This window comes from Sciurus vulgaris, assembly GCF_902686455.1.
Source record: "Sciurus vulgaris genome assembly, chromosome: 16".
In the NCBI taxonomy this organism is placed as follows: Eukaryota; Metazoa; Chordata; class Mammalia; order Rodentia; family Sciuridae; genus Sciurus; species Sciurus vulgaris.
Window position 1 is genome coordinate 1,763,782 of NC_136477.1, and position 14,691 is coordinate 1,778,472.

The window sequence follows — 14,691 nt, forward strand, 5'->3', positions numbered from 1 at the left end:
TCTGAGACCCAGGCCTGGGAGCAGGAGCCAAGCGGCGGGTGCTGTTCCTGCCGCTTAATGAGCAGGTGGGAGGGAGAAGAGCTTCCAGGGGATCAGCAGGGGACAGCATCCCCACCCAGGGCTCTGGAGAGACAGCCCTCACAACCCTCAGGACAGGACTTCCCTAGTCCAAAGCCTTCCTCTGGGCTGGAAGGAGATCTAGTGCCTACAAGGCCAGTGCTCCAGGCCCAGCTCATGGCCACCCAGATTCCACATGGGACCCAGGTATCAGAACCCATTCCCAGATCCCCACCCAACGGCAGGCCCAACCCCAATCCAACCTCCACCCCCCAGCTCCAACCCCAGGACCCCTCCAAAGCTCCTTGAGCTCCAAGACCACTAGTGGACCCCTGTCTTCAGGTCCGTGGGGTCGGGGGCAGAACTGACCCTCGAAGACCAGACTCCCCCGTGTCCCCCCCAGGAGAGTCCCCCCAGCTTCACCCTCCACACCCACCCCTTAGGCTCAGTTATGCTGGCTCATACCCCCTCGGGCGGGGGTCCCCGAGTCTCCCCAGGACCCTGAGGAGTAAAATACAAGGCTTGCCCAAGTCCCCGGACGCCCTCCTGCGGGGTGGCCGGGTCTGCATCCTCTCGTCTGCACCTGTTGCTCAGGGTGCCCCAGATCTCCTCTCCCTCCTGTGCCTCGGGACCCCGTAAAACTCCCGGGGCCCGAGAGCCCCGCACCGCACCCTCACTGCGGAACGCCCGGCGCCCCGCGGCGGGCCCGGCCCAGGAGAGCGGGGTCTGCCGGGCCGCGCCCTCCCGCGCGCCCCCGGAGGTGCCCGCCCGGGTCCCCGCCTCCGCCGCCGCGGGCCCCGCGCCGTCCACGGGGGCGGGGCCGCCGCGCCCACGACCCCGGCCGCGCGCCGCAGCTCGGCGGCCCCTGGCGGGCGGCTCCGGGCGCGGGAGCCGCGTACCTCGCGCGTGGTCACCTCCTCCTTCTCGGAGATCTTGAGCAGCAGCCGGTCGTTCTCCAGCTCCAGCGCGCGGACGCGGTCGATGTAGTGCGCCAGGCGGTCGTTGAGCTCCCGCAGCTCCTCCTTCTCCTGCAGCCGCGACAGGCGCGTGGGCGACAGCGGCGTGGCGGGCCCGCCCGCGCGACCGGGCAGCGGCGAGGCCATGGCTGCGGCGGCGGCGGCGGCAGCGGCTCGCGGCCTGCGCGGCTCCCGACGGCGGCCCGGGCTCGGCGCGCTCATTCAATCCGCGCCGCGCAAGATGGCGCCGCCGCCGCCCGCCGCCGCGCGGGGCACGCCGGGACTTGTGGTCCGCCCGCCGCCGCGCGCGGCACTCCGGGAGTTGTAGTCTTCGAGCGCCGGGAACGCGAGGGCTGCGCCGGGAGCTGTAGTCTTCAGCCTTCGCCCTCTGGGGGTTTCTCTGAAGGAACCATTTGGGCCGTCCTTAAAGAGGCACCGCCTGCAAAACAGGTAAACCGGAGCACACCATGGAAACGCACCAGAAAGAGAAATACTGCATATTCTCATTCGTGGAAGAGTCAATGGTCAACTTCATGAGGCTGGGGGGTATGGCTGGCAGAGCACGCCTAGCAGGTACAAGGCCGTGGGTCCCATCCGAGTACTGGGGGGAAGAGAAGTGGTTACTGGAGGTTAGGAAAGGTAATGGGGGTAGGGAACAGAGGTAGGTGAATGACAGGTCCAAAAACGGGAGTAAGTTCGTGTACCTTTTATGCAGAACTTGGACAGAGAAGGGCTGGGGAGATAGCTCAGTTGGTAGAGGGCTTGCCTTGCAAGTACAAGGCCCTGGGTTCAATCCCCAGCACCAAAAAAAAAAAAAAAAAAAAAAAGGAAAGAACTTGGACAGAGGAGCTAGGAGGCTCCACACACAAAGAAACAAGAAGACTGTGGGCACACCTGGCATCCTAGGCTGAGCAAGAGGCTGGCAAGTTCCGGGCCAGCCTGGGCAGCTCAGCAAGACCCTGCCTCAAAAAGGGCTGGGGATGTGGCAGAGTAGGAGAGCACTCTGGGTTCAATCCCGAGTACAGGGGAGAAAAAAGATGAAAATGCTGTTTACTCCAATTTGATCAGTACGCGTCATACACATGTGTGCAGCTATCACACTGCAGCCCAAGGTGTGGCGACTGAAAGGAACAAGCATGGGGAGGGAGCCACCACCCACCACCGCGTGACCCTGGCTCGAGGTGGTTGAAGGAACCCCATAACAAACTCGGTGAGAGAAGCCCGACACGAGAAGTCACAGCTCATAGGGTGCCACTGGACAGGATGTCCCCGCGAGGATGGCAAAGAACAGAACCTCTGCAGGCTTGAGCCCGACGATCGCACTAGTTCCATCAGCAGCCCGGATCGGCAGCCCCCATCTGCGAATAGAGAGGCGCCCACCCACCTGAGTGGAGGCCAGGGGCTGAAGAAGCAGAGGAAGGAGCAGAAGGGACTGGGGGTTCAGTCGCTTGCAGGACTGGAGCAGGGCAGTTGCTCCGCGTGCCTGTTCAGGTTGATGGGCCCCTTTGGGTTGGTAGATTTGAATCTCCTGTTTGGCCAGTTCCAAGTGCAATTTGATTACATGGCACTCACCAGTGATTCTGTTCTGGTTTGGTCTGGATGTCTGGGCCTAATGCAGGAGCTTGGTCCCCAACAATGGCCTCTGTCACCTTTGCAGGAGGGTTTCTCCAGCTGTGGGCATGGAGGCCCTTGGAGGGGCCTTGTCCACTGCAGGGTGCTGAGGGGGGGCCCTGGGCTCCACCCACTGGATGCCAGAGCCACCTCCCTTCCCATGACTACCAAGATGTGTGCTGTCACCTGGGGGTGCTGTGCGTGTGAGGGATCAGGGACCCGGTGATGACCAGCTGGGAAGCTGACCTGTCCCGTCCTCCAAGGACCACCCAGCGGCTGTGCTTGGTGCCCGGCCCCCGACACCTCCTCCCCTGGGGGAAGGCCAGGCCGCAGGACCCCAGCGCCCCCGGTAGACTTCCACGTGCGGGAGGCGGCGCGGGCGCCCGCAGGTACGCCTGGGAGACGCCGGACGCCCGGGCACTGCCCCTTGCCAGCACTTCTGCTCCCACGCGGGGCTGACTTTTGGGCGCCAGATTTTCGAAATTCCAGCCAACGGCTGCTGGCTGCTGCTGGCTCCCAGTCCGGATCACCTGCCTGGATCTGAATTCCGGAGACTGGAGCTGGGGAGGCAGGATCCGGAGCCTGGGTCCCGCAAATTCCGGCGCCTGGATCTTGGAGGACTGGATCCGGGATCCGTTCTAGACCCAAGTCTCGCTGGGGGAAGGGGGCGTCCTAGTCTTGGGGACCAGATTCTGGAGTCTAGATCGTGGGGGGCCAGATTCTGGGTCCTGAATTCTGGAGTCTGGGTCTTGGGGACCCTGATTTGAAGACTGGGAACCTGGATTCTGGGGTCGGCAATTGGGGGACAGATTCCAGAGCTTGAAAGCTAAACTTAGACTATAGTATCAGAATTCAGGAACCCAGGGTTTTGAACCTATAATCGCAACTGAATCTGAGGGTGGCAGCTGTCTGGTCAGGTGAAGCTGGAGGGAAGAGCCCCCTACTGTGTGAGGCCAGAGAGGGAGGACACAAATACACATGGTCACAGCCAAGCTTGGGCAAGAGGAAGGAAGGCCAGGCACCGGGCAGCGTGGGGTGGGAGCTGCACTGGGAGGAGGACTTGGAGCCAGGAGAGGGGGAGCCGGCACATCTGAGGCTCAGGCCGCGGGGGTCCGGCACATCTGAGGCTCAGGCCGCGGGGGTCCTGGAACGCAGGCCCTTGGGGTGGGTCCACTGTCTGGTTGAAGGTGGCTCTCCCTCCTCACCACCATTCCCACAGGACCGAGTCTGGGGCAGCTCGCCCGGGTCTGGTGCTCAGTGCTGCCACCACTGCCCGCCTGTCCCTCGCTGCCCGGCACTGGGTTGCCGGGGCGCTGGACTGAGAGCGGTACCTCCTTGATGCCTGAGGCCCAGCAGCGGTCTCGGGGCCTCATCACCCGAGAGAGGGTTTGACTGGGGTTTGGAAGTGGTGGCTGGTGGTTAATCACAGGGAAGCAATAGAAAAGCCACCCATCACCCACGAGGAAGGAGGCAGAGCAGTGCCGCGGGGCTGCCTGCCATCCCAGCAACTCGAGAAGCAAGCAGAGGACCGTGGCTCATGAGACCTTGCCTGAAAGTGAAAAATAAGAAGTGCTGGGGATGTGCTCCGTGGCGAGGCACACCTGGCTGCATCCCCACCCAGAAGGAAAGCTGCAGAGCTTTATTAGGCTCACGGCTCTGATCCAAAGCAGAGAGCAGCATCTGCAGTCAGCCTGCAGGCACGGTGGTGAGAGGTAAGAAGCGTGCGCACATGCGTGTGCAAATGCACATGCGCCTGTGTGTGAATCTGTGTTTCTGTGTGTGTCTGAATGCATTCATATGTGGTTGCATCTATGTGGGTTTGTGCACATGCGTGCACATGAGCGTGTGCATGCACGTCTGTGCGTGCACACGTGCGCGTGTGTGTGTGTGTGAGTGTCTGCTAGTACTGGGCATGAACACAGGGACTCATGCATGCTAGATGAGAGTCACCACTGAACTTCACCTCCAGCCCTTTTTCCGGTACAGTTACCCAGGCTGGCCTTGAACTTGTGATCCTCCTGCCTCAGCCTCCAGAATCACAGGGATGACAGGTGTGGCCACACCTAGTTTCCTTTTCTCTTTTTATAAAGCCACTAGGATCCAATGGAGGGGTTTCATTCCAACCCTAGTCACCCCAAGCGCCCCTCCTCTGAACACTGGTCATATTGAGTTCCACCCTCTTGATACCTCACAGCAGATCAAACTCCAGCTGTGCTTCAAAGAGACTGTGCTCAAACCTGAGGCGCTGAAGGCAGGACACCGCTGATATCCGGCTCCAAGGCCGCGGGGCGGGAGGGCTCTCTGCTCCAGGGAGAACCAGCCCGTGGTTCCACTCAGGGCCTGTGCGGGGCTGGATGAGGCCCGCCCACTCGGGGGAGGCCCCCCCGACCCCCTCGCAGACACACCTGGAACTGTGCAATTCCTGGGCACCCGGTGGCCCAGCTGTGTCGACACACAGACGGCCACGAGGCTCCTGCCACATGGTCCTCTTCCCCTGATTCTGGAGTCACGCCCTTGTCTGCCAGGGCTTTCACAAGTGTGTACTTTGCAAATACAAGAGATTCCCACCCATTGTGAAGGAAGGAATTTAGCCTCACCCAAAGAGAGGCTGGCCTTTGTCCTCAGCTGCTGGGAGGTGACCTCTAGGCCCCAGGAATGTCCCTTCTCAGTTTCTGGAGTCTAACCGTAGGAGGAAGGAGACCAGAGCTGTGCCAGGCAGGTGGTGTGGAGGCTGGGCCAGCTTTCCTTGCCGGGGAGCACTGCCTGCATACTGTCACGCCCAGGGCTCCTGGGGGACAGTGACCAGAGCTACCCCTCTGGACCCTCCTGGACTCGGTGCCTCACCTTCCTTAGTTGATTGGAATTTGTATCCTGTGGCAATAAAATCGGAAACAAAGATGGAGCTTCTTTTTGGGTGCTGCGAGGTCCTGGGGAGTAGTAGGTCTGTGAACTTGGCGTCAGCTGGTCCGAACTGAGGGTCCAGGGAAGCCCTGAACTTGTAGCTGCCGTCTGCAGAGAGGGACCCTCTGACCAGGCATTTGGTCACACTCTACACATGCACAGACATCCAGATTGTCAGATGAGCACAGCATCACACACCTGTCATCCCACTCAGGAGGCGGGGAAGGAGGATGGCACATAGGAGGCCAGCCTCAGCAACCTGGGGAGACCCTGCTGCAAAATAAAAGGACGTAGCTTAGGGGTGCAGCACTTCCAAGGTTCTGGGTTTCATCCCCAATGCCAGGAAAAAAAGAAAAAAGAAAGAAAGAAGGAAAAGACCCTAAGCAACTCAGCGAGACCTTGTCTTAAAATAAAAAATACGAAGGGCTGGCGAAGTGGCTAGTGGTTAAGTGCCCCTGGGCTCGGTCCCCAGCACCGAGATAGAGAGGGAGGCAGGCGGGCAGGCAGGCAGGCGGGGCAGCACTGGAGGATGGTGCCCGCCGTCTGCCCTGGCATCCCGCAGCCTAGAAAAGGCCGCATCCTCTGGACTCTTGGAGCCGGCGGCAACATTTCGCAGGTCCCTTTGTTAATCAATGGCCGGATGCACCCTCCCCCGCATCCCTGGCTCCTCACTCATCCTGGTGTGTTTCTAGGGAACTCTCTGGTCCTCCTTCATTTAGGTCCTAAGCCTGTCGGGATTTCCAAGGCCCGCCTCTGCCGCGCCCCGGGGCACCGGGCACACAGCACCCAGCAGAGCGGAGGCCGCGGGGGAGCCGCCCTGCCGGCGGGACCTCAGCAGTCACTAAGCGCTCTGGGGTAAGAAAGTGCAGCTTGCTCCGCACGCATGCGCAGTGTGCAGAGAAGCGAGCCGGCGGCCAGGGTGCGAGGGCGGGGCAGGACGGGGACACGGGCCAGGACACCGAGGACACATCCGGAGGGTTTCCAGTGGTGCTTTAGTTTTGGAGGGTGAGTGGAGGAGGGACCCAGGCACATGGTACGACGTTGGAAATTGTCGGTGTGGCAGGGAGAACCAGACGTGGGGGAGGGGGGCTTGAAGGGTGTCCAGGGAGGGATGGGTGACTTCAGGTAGCCACGGAGGGAAAGGTGTATGGGACACCTTCCGTGCCAGAGTCGTTCTCAAAGCATCATTTTGAGTGAGCTTTTCCACAACCTGACTTTCCCATGCAAAGAGGGAGTTCCGAGAGGTTAAGTCACCAACTCCTGGACACACAGCCATGAGGGGTGGAGGTGGGAGGGGTCTTATAGACGTCTCACAGTGCAGATGACCTCCAGCACAGCCTTGCTCCAGCCACCGCCCCCAGTGGGCACTGGCCCGACAGAGGACACTCTGTCCCCCCACCCTGCCCTGTAAGTGGGTCCTCAGCCTTCCAGCACCCAGGCCTTGTCAGCCACCCCACCACCTGGCCTGCCACTCCCACCTCCTCCCAGCCCTTCCTGTCTTACAAACGTCTGGACCTTCACAGGATGAGTCACCCCCACCCGGAAACCTCTCCTTGGGGACAGGAATCTCGTCTTGTTCATTTGTGCAAAAAAACATGATGTCACAACCTGCCCTTTCCCTACTTCAGACTTGCCAGTGGCTTCCTGGCCACACCCAGAGACCATCCAGACCTGCCCTGCAGCCCCAGGCTGGCCTTCCATCCCGTCCCCTCCTCCTCCCTCCCACTTCCCCCTGCTCCAGGGCCCGGGGCTCCTCACTGGGTCTCCAACACAACATGCCAGGCTCCTCCTGCCCAGGGCCTTTGCTCAGCTGTGCCCTCTCAAACCTGGCTTCCTCAGGCCACTCGGGTCTCAGCTCAGAGGTCGCCTTCTCAGAGGAGCCACCTGACACCCTTCTCTGCCGTAGCCACGTGCCGCCCCCCACACCACTACCCCACCTGAGACACAAGGATGCCTAGATTCTTTGTCTTGCAAATTCAGAGAATGAGCTCCTCAGACAGGGAGGGTGTGAGCAGGGATGGAGCGGCAGGGAGGACCCTAGCAGGGTGGCAGGGTGGGGGCCTTGAAGACCACAGGCTGGAGACCAGAAGGAAGCCGGTCTCTGAGTCCAGCTGTGCAAGGGCACGCGGTGTCCTGTCCACTCAGGATGCCGGCCAGGCTGCCTCACCTCCAGCACTCACCTTCAGCTCCAGGGTGCACTGGCCACCGGCTGGCCACTCACTGTGGGCTCCAGGGAGCGGAGCGCAGCCCTGTCTGCACACACCCGCCTCTGCTGTCCTGGGCGTCACGCCCAGAAGCCCCCACACAGCATCTGCAGGTCAGGTGGCACCCTCGCCCGGAGAGCCCTCCAGCAAGGACGGAGGGACTCACGGCCTGCCCCGAAGGTCCAGCTCATCCCAGAGAAGGTTCTGATTTCCATTTTGCAGAGGGGCAAACAGAGGCACAGAAAGGGCCAGCAGTGTGCCCAAGCCCACACAGCCAGTCAGAAGAGAAGCTGGGATTCCAGCTCGGGCAGCCCCTGCCCCTGCCGCGTCCCACTTGGGCTCTGTGGCCCGCCTTCCATCACCCTGCCGTCCTGTCTGGTCAGCTCTGGCTGCTATAAGGCGACCCTATAAACTGCAGGAACAGGAATTCCTTCCCACGCACGGTTCTGCAGGCCAGAAGCCCGAGATGGAAGTGCCCGCCAGCCTGGTGCCCACAGAGGGCTCCTCCTGGCTGACGGCCTTCTGGTGTGTGCTCACAAGGTGGAGGGCCAGCAAGCTCTGGTCTCTGACCCTCTTCTCAGAAGGACACCGGTTCCATCCTGAGGACTCACCCTCGTGGCTTTGTCTACACCTCAGCCTCTCTCCAGGGACCCCGGGTTGAATGTGGGGAGACAGCCAGACCGGACCCCTCCAGAGGTCAGAGGCCCTCCTCCTCTGTACCCCTCTGCCACCTGCAGCAGGTGGCCCCCCTCCTTGCTTGTCCAACAGCAGCACCGCCCCCAGCCCCGTGTGCGTCAGGGTTTGCTGGGGTGGCACGGGCAGGGGCCCAAGAATCAGGCAAAACGCCAAGGTGGCACTACAAAACTCAGCCAGGACAGCGACCATCTAACCTAACGCGGTTTTTCTTTGTGCCTTGCCAGGTGTGGAGGCCAGGGCCTGGCCCGAGCTCGGCCAGTGCTCTACCCCTGAGCCACGCTTGACCCCGTATTCCTTCTCCGGAGCTTCTTGAACCCCCACGCCATCTCACCCCAGGCCAGCAGGTGCAGCCCTCCTGGGAGGGCAAGGCAGGGTCGCAGAGAGGGATGTCCCCGCCCTGTCCCAGCACCTGCAGCAGCCCGAACGGCTCCCCAGGCCAGCCTTCCTCCCAGCGGCTCCTGCACCCCCATGCCATTTCTGGTCTGCACCAGGAAAGCCCTGTGTGTCCTGCACAGCTGGCCCCGCCGGCGGCACTGGCCCACGGTGCCCACAGCCTCCCCCTGACACCAGCTTCCTTTCTGCAGCCCCAACCTGGGATCCAGAGTGTTTGGAGTACCTGGGAACCTCCCTGGGGAAGAAGGTCTCTGAGACTTAGAGAGCAGTCTTCTGCCCCAACCTCTACCCCACTGCGAAACCCAGAGGATCGCACCAGGCCCCCGCGGGCCTGCGGAGCCCTGTCCTCCAGTCCTCAAGGCCCACGCATGATTGATTGTAAAAAGTGGCCGAGCGTCTCCATTCCAGAGGCAGGGGTCTGCACTGCAGGACTCCCGTTCTGGTAGGGGTGGGCTTTGGTTCCTGGAAAGACAGGGTCTGCTCCTGGGGGGCACCCAGGGGCATTTTCAGGGCAGACTAGGGTGAAAGATCTAAGGGGCTGTGGAAAACTCAATCCCAGGATCACACTGTCACGCAGAGCATTCAGAAGTCACGATCGGGCCAGGGGTGGCTCAGTGGCGGGGTCGGTGCTCGGCACCAAGAGGGCCCAGGTTCAGTCCTCAGCACACACACAGGTCACACTGTGGTGACCAGGCTTGTCCATCCCTGACTTCTGTGCCCAAGACAAGTGCCTCCTTTGCATTGCCCTCATGCCCAGCCCTGGGTCTAATAAAACTTTATTGGCAAAGCAGGTGTCCACCATAGGCCGAAGCCAGTGTCCGCAGAGGGATGCGTGCAGGATGGTCCTTGCAGAGGTTGGAACCAGGCCACTCATCCTGGAGCAGGAAGGATGTCCTGGCACACACTCCAACATGGGTGAGCCTTGAGGACTCGTGCTGGAGAAACACGCCAGACACAGAAGACACACACTGAGATTCCTCTCCAAGGGACCTGGAATAGGCAGCTTCACGCAGAAGGAAAGGCGGGTAGAGGGAGCCAGGGACCGGGGAGAGGGTCTGAGCGATTTTCTGTAATGGGTCTGCAAGGCACGATGGAAAAGCACACAAGTGGGAGAGCACTTGCCCACGTGCACGAGGCCCTGGGTTCAATCCCCAGCACCCTGGAGAAAAACTCTGTGGGTACAGTTGGTGATGATGGTCAGGCAACATTGTGCCGTGTTTTTGGTATGACTTGGTACCCTTCGAAATAGTCGCAATCACGAATGTTCTTACGTATATTTTACCATAATGATAACAGTAATAATAAATATTTCCAGGCAATAGTTCGCCTGTTTGATTTTTTAAAGATTGCATCTATAAAAGAGGAAACGCGCGGCACACGCCGAGTCCCGCAGGCCCCTCACCTCCCTCACCCCGCCCCGCCTCTTCCGGCGCTGAGGGCGCAGGGACCACGGCGGCCACCAGGTGGCGCCGCCGCGCCTCGCAGCGCCGGGGACATTTCGCGCCCCCGCGGTGGGCGGCGCAGAGGCGGCGCGATGCGTCAGCTGGACCCGCGGGCCGCCCAGCCGGGGGAACGGAGCCGCCGGGCCGAGGCCAGGCCGGAGGCTGGCGGGGGAGGGGACGCAGATGTGAGTCACCGGGAGCCCCCGATGCGCCGTGGGAGACAGTCCCACGCGGATCTGCCCGCCGAGCTCGTGCAGTGCCTGGCCCACGCCGATGGCTCCGACTGGGCAGTGACAGCCTCTCCAGGCCTCGGTTTCCCTTTTGCATAAGAAGCAGCCCCGGCTTCCCAGTTCCCGATTAAATAAATAACCCACGATACAGGGAGGGGGCTCCCGGTACACTCTACGCCCTCCATGCATGTTTGCGTCCGCCGGGGAGCGAGGAAACAAAACTGACCATCACCACTGCGGCCAGGTACCCGTCGGCGGCGTGCAGCGCAAACCAGAACCGCCCCCCCCCTCTCCCCCCCCGGCCCGGTTTCTCCTCACGGGCGGGCGGACGCGGTCAGGGGGTGGACCGCGGGCGGCCGGCAGGGGGCGGACTGGCCAGCACAGCTCCTCCAGGCCGCGCCACCTGCGCCTCCCGCGCGCACCCCACCCTGAAACTTGCCGGGGCTGCGGAGGGGGCGCCCGGTCTCTTCCCCAGGGTGCCCAGGGGCGTCGCAGGCCCTGCATTTGGGGACTTCCAGATGCCTACCGCGACCTCCAGATGACATTTATTGAGCGCTGTGTACACTGAATGCTTCCTCCTGCCCCACGAAGCCGGTGTGCATTCATTCTTAAGGGACAGGTGGGGACCCAGAGGTTGCCTTTGCAGCCCTCGCTGTTGTAGTCTCGAAGAGGCCTCTTGAGACCCACCAAACTTACTGAGAGCTTATTGCACGCCCCCCCTTTTTTTTTTATATAATGCACATTCCAACCAAAGAGGTCGGTGCTGTGTTCCCCAGAGAAGTCAAGTCGCCCTGGGTGTGGGGTACCCACGGCCGGGAGAGACCCACCTCACGACCTCCTGGGAGGGATCAGTGTGCAGACTGAGCGCCCTCCCCAGGCAGTCCCCCAGACCAGCTGGGAAAAGCCTCGGGCAGGGACTCTCCGGGGACGAGGAGGGGATTCCAGGTTCCCCCTGCCCACCCCCCGGCCCGCGAAAGTCCAGGCAGCCTCGCGCGCTGGAAATCCCGCGCGCGCCCCGAACCGCGGCGCGGCTGCCGGGAAATCAGGAGAAAACTTCTGTTTTTTTTCTTTTCTGGCACTCGGTCCCCCGCCCGGCTCCCTCCTCCGGGCTCTCTCCCCACGTGGGGCATTCTAGCGCGGCGCTCCGCCCCCTCCCGGGCGGTGGCCAACCGCAGTGCTTGCTGCTCTGGCCTTTGTTTTTCGGCCAATAGGAGGGATTAGTAATTTCACCGAGGCCACGCCCCTTCCCTACAAGTCCATAAAAGGGCGGCGTCGGTGGCCGCGGACTCAGATCGCCGAGTTAGGGTACGCGGAGCCAGCGTCTGGAGCTCCGTGGATTAGTTTTCGCTGAGGACTTTTTGCTGTCTTCGCCTGTTTTTACTGGGGGAATCTTGTTGCTTCCCGAAGATCTTGGACAGTTCCGGCTCCGTGGGAAGGTTTTGGGCGCTCTGGCTCGGGTTTTGCAATTTCTCCTTGGGAATTGTCGTGGGGTTGCGTCCACTGTGGATTATAATTGCAACATGACGCTGGAAGAGCTCGTGGCGTGCGACAACGCGGCTCAGAAGTAAGTAGCTGGGGCCCCCGCCGCCTGAGGGATGGGCCGCGCCGGGGCGCCCCGTGGCCCGCCCGGCCCTGACTCCCGTCTCCCCTGGCTTCAGGATGCAGACCGTGACTGCCGCGGTGGAGGAGCTGCTGGTGGCCGCGCAGCGCCAGGACCGCCTGACGGTGGGGGTGTACGAGTCAGCCAAGCTGATGAATGTGTGAGTCAGACCCCCTTCCTGGACTGGGTGCGGTGGGGGCGCCGCTCTGCTTTGCAGGTTCTCTGTGCCCCTCTCTTGCGCGGGGCTGGGACTTAGCGAGTGCCCCCTCCGCCATGGATCCAGGGTGTCTCTGCTCTGTGGGGGCAAAGGGGCTGCAGCATCCTGACATGTCAGTATCGTTTGCAAACGCCCCTCCCTTTGAACCGCCCTGTCTCCTCATTACTTTGAGCCATTAGCCCCCCACCCCCATCAGCATGCAGATGCTGATCTCTGCATCCTGCAGTACCTCTTTGCTCTTGCAAACTCCTTGTGCTTGGTGGCCTTTCCATGATCCTCACCTGACCCGCTGCTCTCTCTTCCACTCCCTCAGGGACCCTGACAGTGTGGTCCTGTGTCTCCTGGCTATCGATGAGGAGGAAGAGGACGACATCGCCCTGCAAATCCACTTCACCCTCATCCAGTCCTTTTGCTGTGACAATGACATTGACATTATGAGGGTGTCCGGCATGCAGCGGCTAGCACAGCTTCTGGGAGAGCCCACTGAGGTGCAGGGCACCACTGAAGCCCGGGACCTGCACTGCCTCCTGGTCACGGTGAGCTGGGTGTCTGCCCTGCCCCACAGGGCACCTGGCCCATGTTTGTCAACAAAGTCAGGCTGACCGGTCCTGCACCAGCTCAGTGCTCAGCCATGCTCGGCATGTCCCGTGGGCAGCCCTGCCCCTGGCCTTGTCACCCAGGCAGCTATTTTGAGCCAGCCTGTTTTCCCCAAAGGGGCCCCAGGAGAGGGAGTCTCCCCACCTACTCCTGGGGCTCCCACTAAACCCTCCTCTTTCCTCCCACAGAACCCTCACACAGACGCCTGGAAGAGCCACGGCTTGGTGGAGGTAGCCAGTTACTGCGAAGAGAGCCGGGGCAATAACCAGTGGGTCCCCTATATCTCTCTCCAGGAACGCTGAGGGCCTTCCCAGCATCAGGACCTGTTGAGTTGCTGCCAAAAAAATAAAACATATTTGACCCTCCCCCCCAGAACAAACCCCCAGAACAACCCAACCCATGAGACCATCGGGGGCAGAGTCACTGAGACTGAGGACCAGGAGGGGGAGTGTGGCCACCCTCGGCGGCGATCCAGGAACAGCGCCAGAGGCGGCCGCGAAAGAGGAGAGGACAGGGACCCGGGAAAGCAGGAGAGGAGACTGGAGCCCAGGCCTCCTGAGCAGAAGCTGGCGGGCAGCTGCTACCTCCCGTATCATGGAGGCTCTGACTCCACGCCGCAGGGTCGGGGTGAGGCTTGCTGTTCTTCACCCTCCTTGAGACTGTGGCTGACATCTGCGAAACGTGACTTGGAGGACTGAGGGCCCACACCCCTCGCGGGAGCTAGGGCTGATGCTGCTCTGTGCCCTTGACCTCCCAGTTTGCAAAGACAGAGACAATTTATTTTGTTACTTGCACTTGTTACTCAACCACTGAGAGACGGATGCTTACAGACATATTTTTATTTCTACTATGATGGCCTTGCAATAAATTTCTGAAGCCTCTGGGTTCTGGTGTATTTTCAGCTTCTGCGAAGGAAGACCCCGCCTCCCTCGCTGGCTGCCAGCTCCAGCGGCACCCCTGCGGCCCCCTCCCAGCTCACCAGGAAGTGTTACTTAAGTCCCTATTAGCAGCTCCAGGCTCCTTTGCAAAAACAGTGCCTCTTCTCTCTGCAGCAGGCGCCACCACCCAACTCCAACAAATCTTTGCCTCTTTTTTTCCCCCCTTCTCCTGCCCTGTAGCAATTAAGAGACCGGTTTATTACGAAACCTGGCCGCCGTGCCACCGCTGTTACCGGCCGCACTGGAGCCAACCCCAAGCTCTGGGCACACACTGACGCACCCTGGGGGCGGCGGGGGGCGTGCCTGGCTGCAACCCCTGGCTGCCCAGCCACCACCGCAACCCAAGGTCCAGAGAGGTCACGAGGCACCAGGGATCACCCAGCGAGGCGGCCCGGAGCGGTCTTTTTGCCTCTGGGAGCGCCCCCTACCCCCACCCACCCAGCCTGGCCTTCTTCCCCGGAGGGTGGCCTCTAAGTTGCAGTAAAGAAAAAATTTTTTCTTTTCCCAAACAAACTAAAATCAACAAGCAGAAAAATACCCCAGGAAGTCGGCCTCCCGGCCCCGCTGGGCTTGGCACCGGGCTGCGTTTTGCCTCTGAACCGAAACTGCAAGCCGCCTCCCGGCTCTCCCCGGTGCAGCGCGGCGCCTCCCCCGCCCCGGCCTCAGTCCTCGCGCCCCGCGTCTGCAGGTGGGCGCGCGCGGGCAGAGCGGCGGGGGCGGGCCGCCCGCAGGCCGCGACCTTTCCACCGAGCGCGCGTGGGCGCCGAGGAAAGCCCCGGCGGTCCCCAGGAGTCACGGGCCGGGGAGCCCCGCGGGGAGGAGGGGGAAGTCCCGGCGCAGGGAGCGGGG

The 14,691-nt window shown here is 61.8% G+C and overlaps 1 protein-coding gene across 2 annotated transcripts; it reads left to right on the forward strand.

Moving 5' to 3' along the window:
- The first annotated feature begins 11,769 nt into the window (after window positions 1-11,769).
- Window positions 11,770-13,785, forward strand: LOC306647167 (growth arrest and DNA damage-inducible protein GADD45 beta). 2 transcript variants are annotated; one of them, XM_079116178.1, is made up of 4 exons: window positions 11,770-12,054; window positions 12,149-12,250; window positions 12,621-12,843; window positions 13,278-13,785. In XM_079116178.1, the coding sequence occupies exons 1-4, from the start codon at window positions 12,011-12,013 to the stop codon at window positions 13,305-13,307; spliced, it is 399 nt and encodes a 132-aa protein (XP_078972304.1). In that variant the 5' UTR covers window positions 11,770-12,010; the 3' UTR covers window positions 13,308-13,785. The 2 variants fall into 2 exon arrangements, with proteins under 2 accessions (XP_078972304.1, XP_078972303.1); XM_079116177.1 differs by having other exon boundaries at window positions 11,771-12,054; window positions 13,093-13,785.
- Window positions 13,786-14,691: the final 906 nt, after the last annotated feature.

What these genes read in the sequence shown, in the direction of transcription:
- LOC306647167 (XM_079116177.1), top strand. Translation starts at nt 12,011, where the DNA reads ATGACGCTGGAAGAGCTCGTGGCGTGCGACAACGCGGCTCAGAA. An exon ending in TCAGCCAAGCTGATGAATGT is followed by an intron (nt 12,251 to 12,620) that starts GTGAGTCAGACC and finishes CCACTCCCTCAG; the next exon opens with GGACCCTGACAGTGTGGTCC. An exon ending in TGCACTGCCTCCTGGTCACG is followed by an intron (nt 12,844 to 13,092) that starts GTGAGCTGGGTG and finishes TTCCTCCCACAG; the next exon opens with AACCCTCACACAGACGCCTG.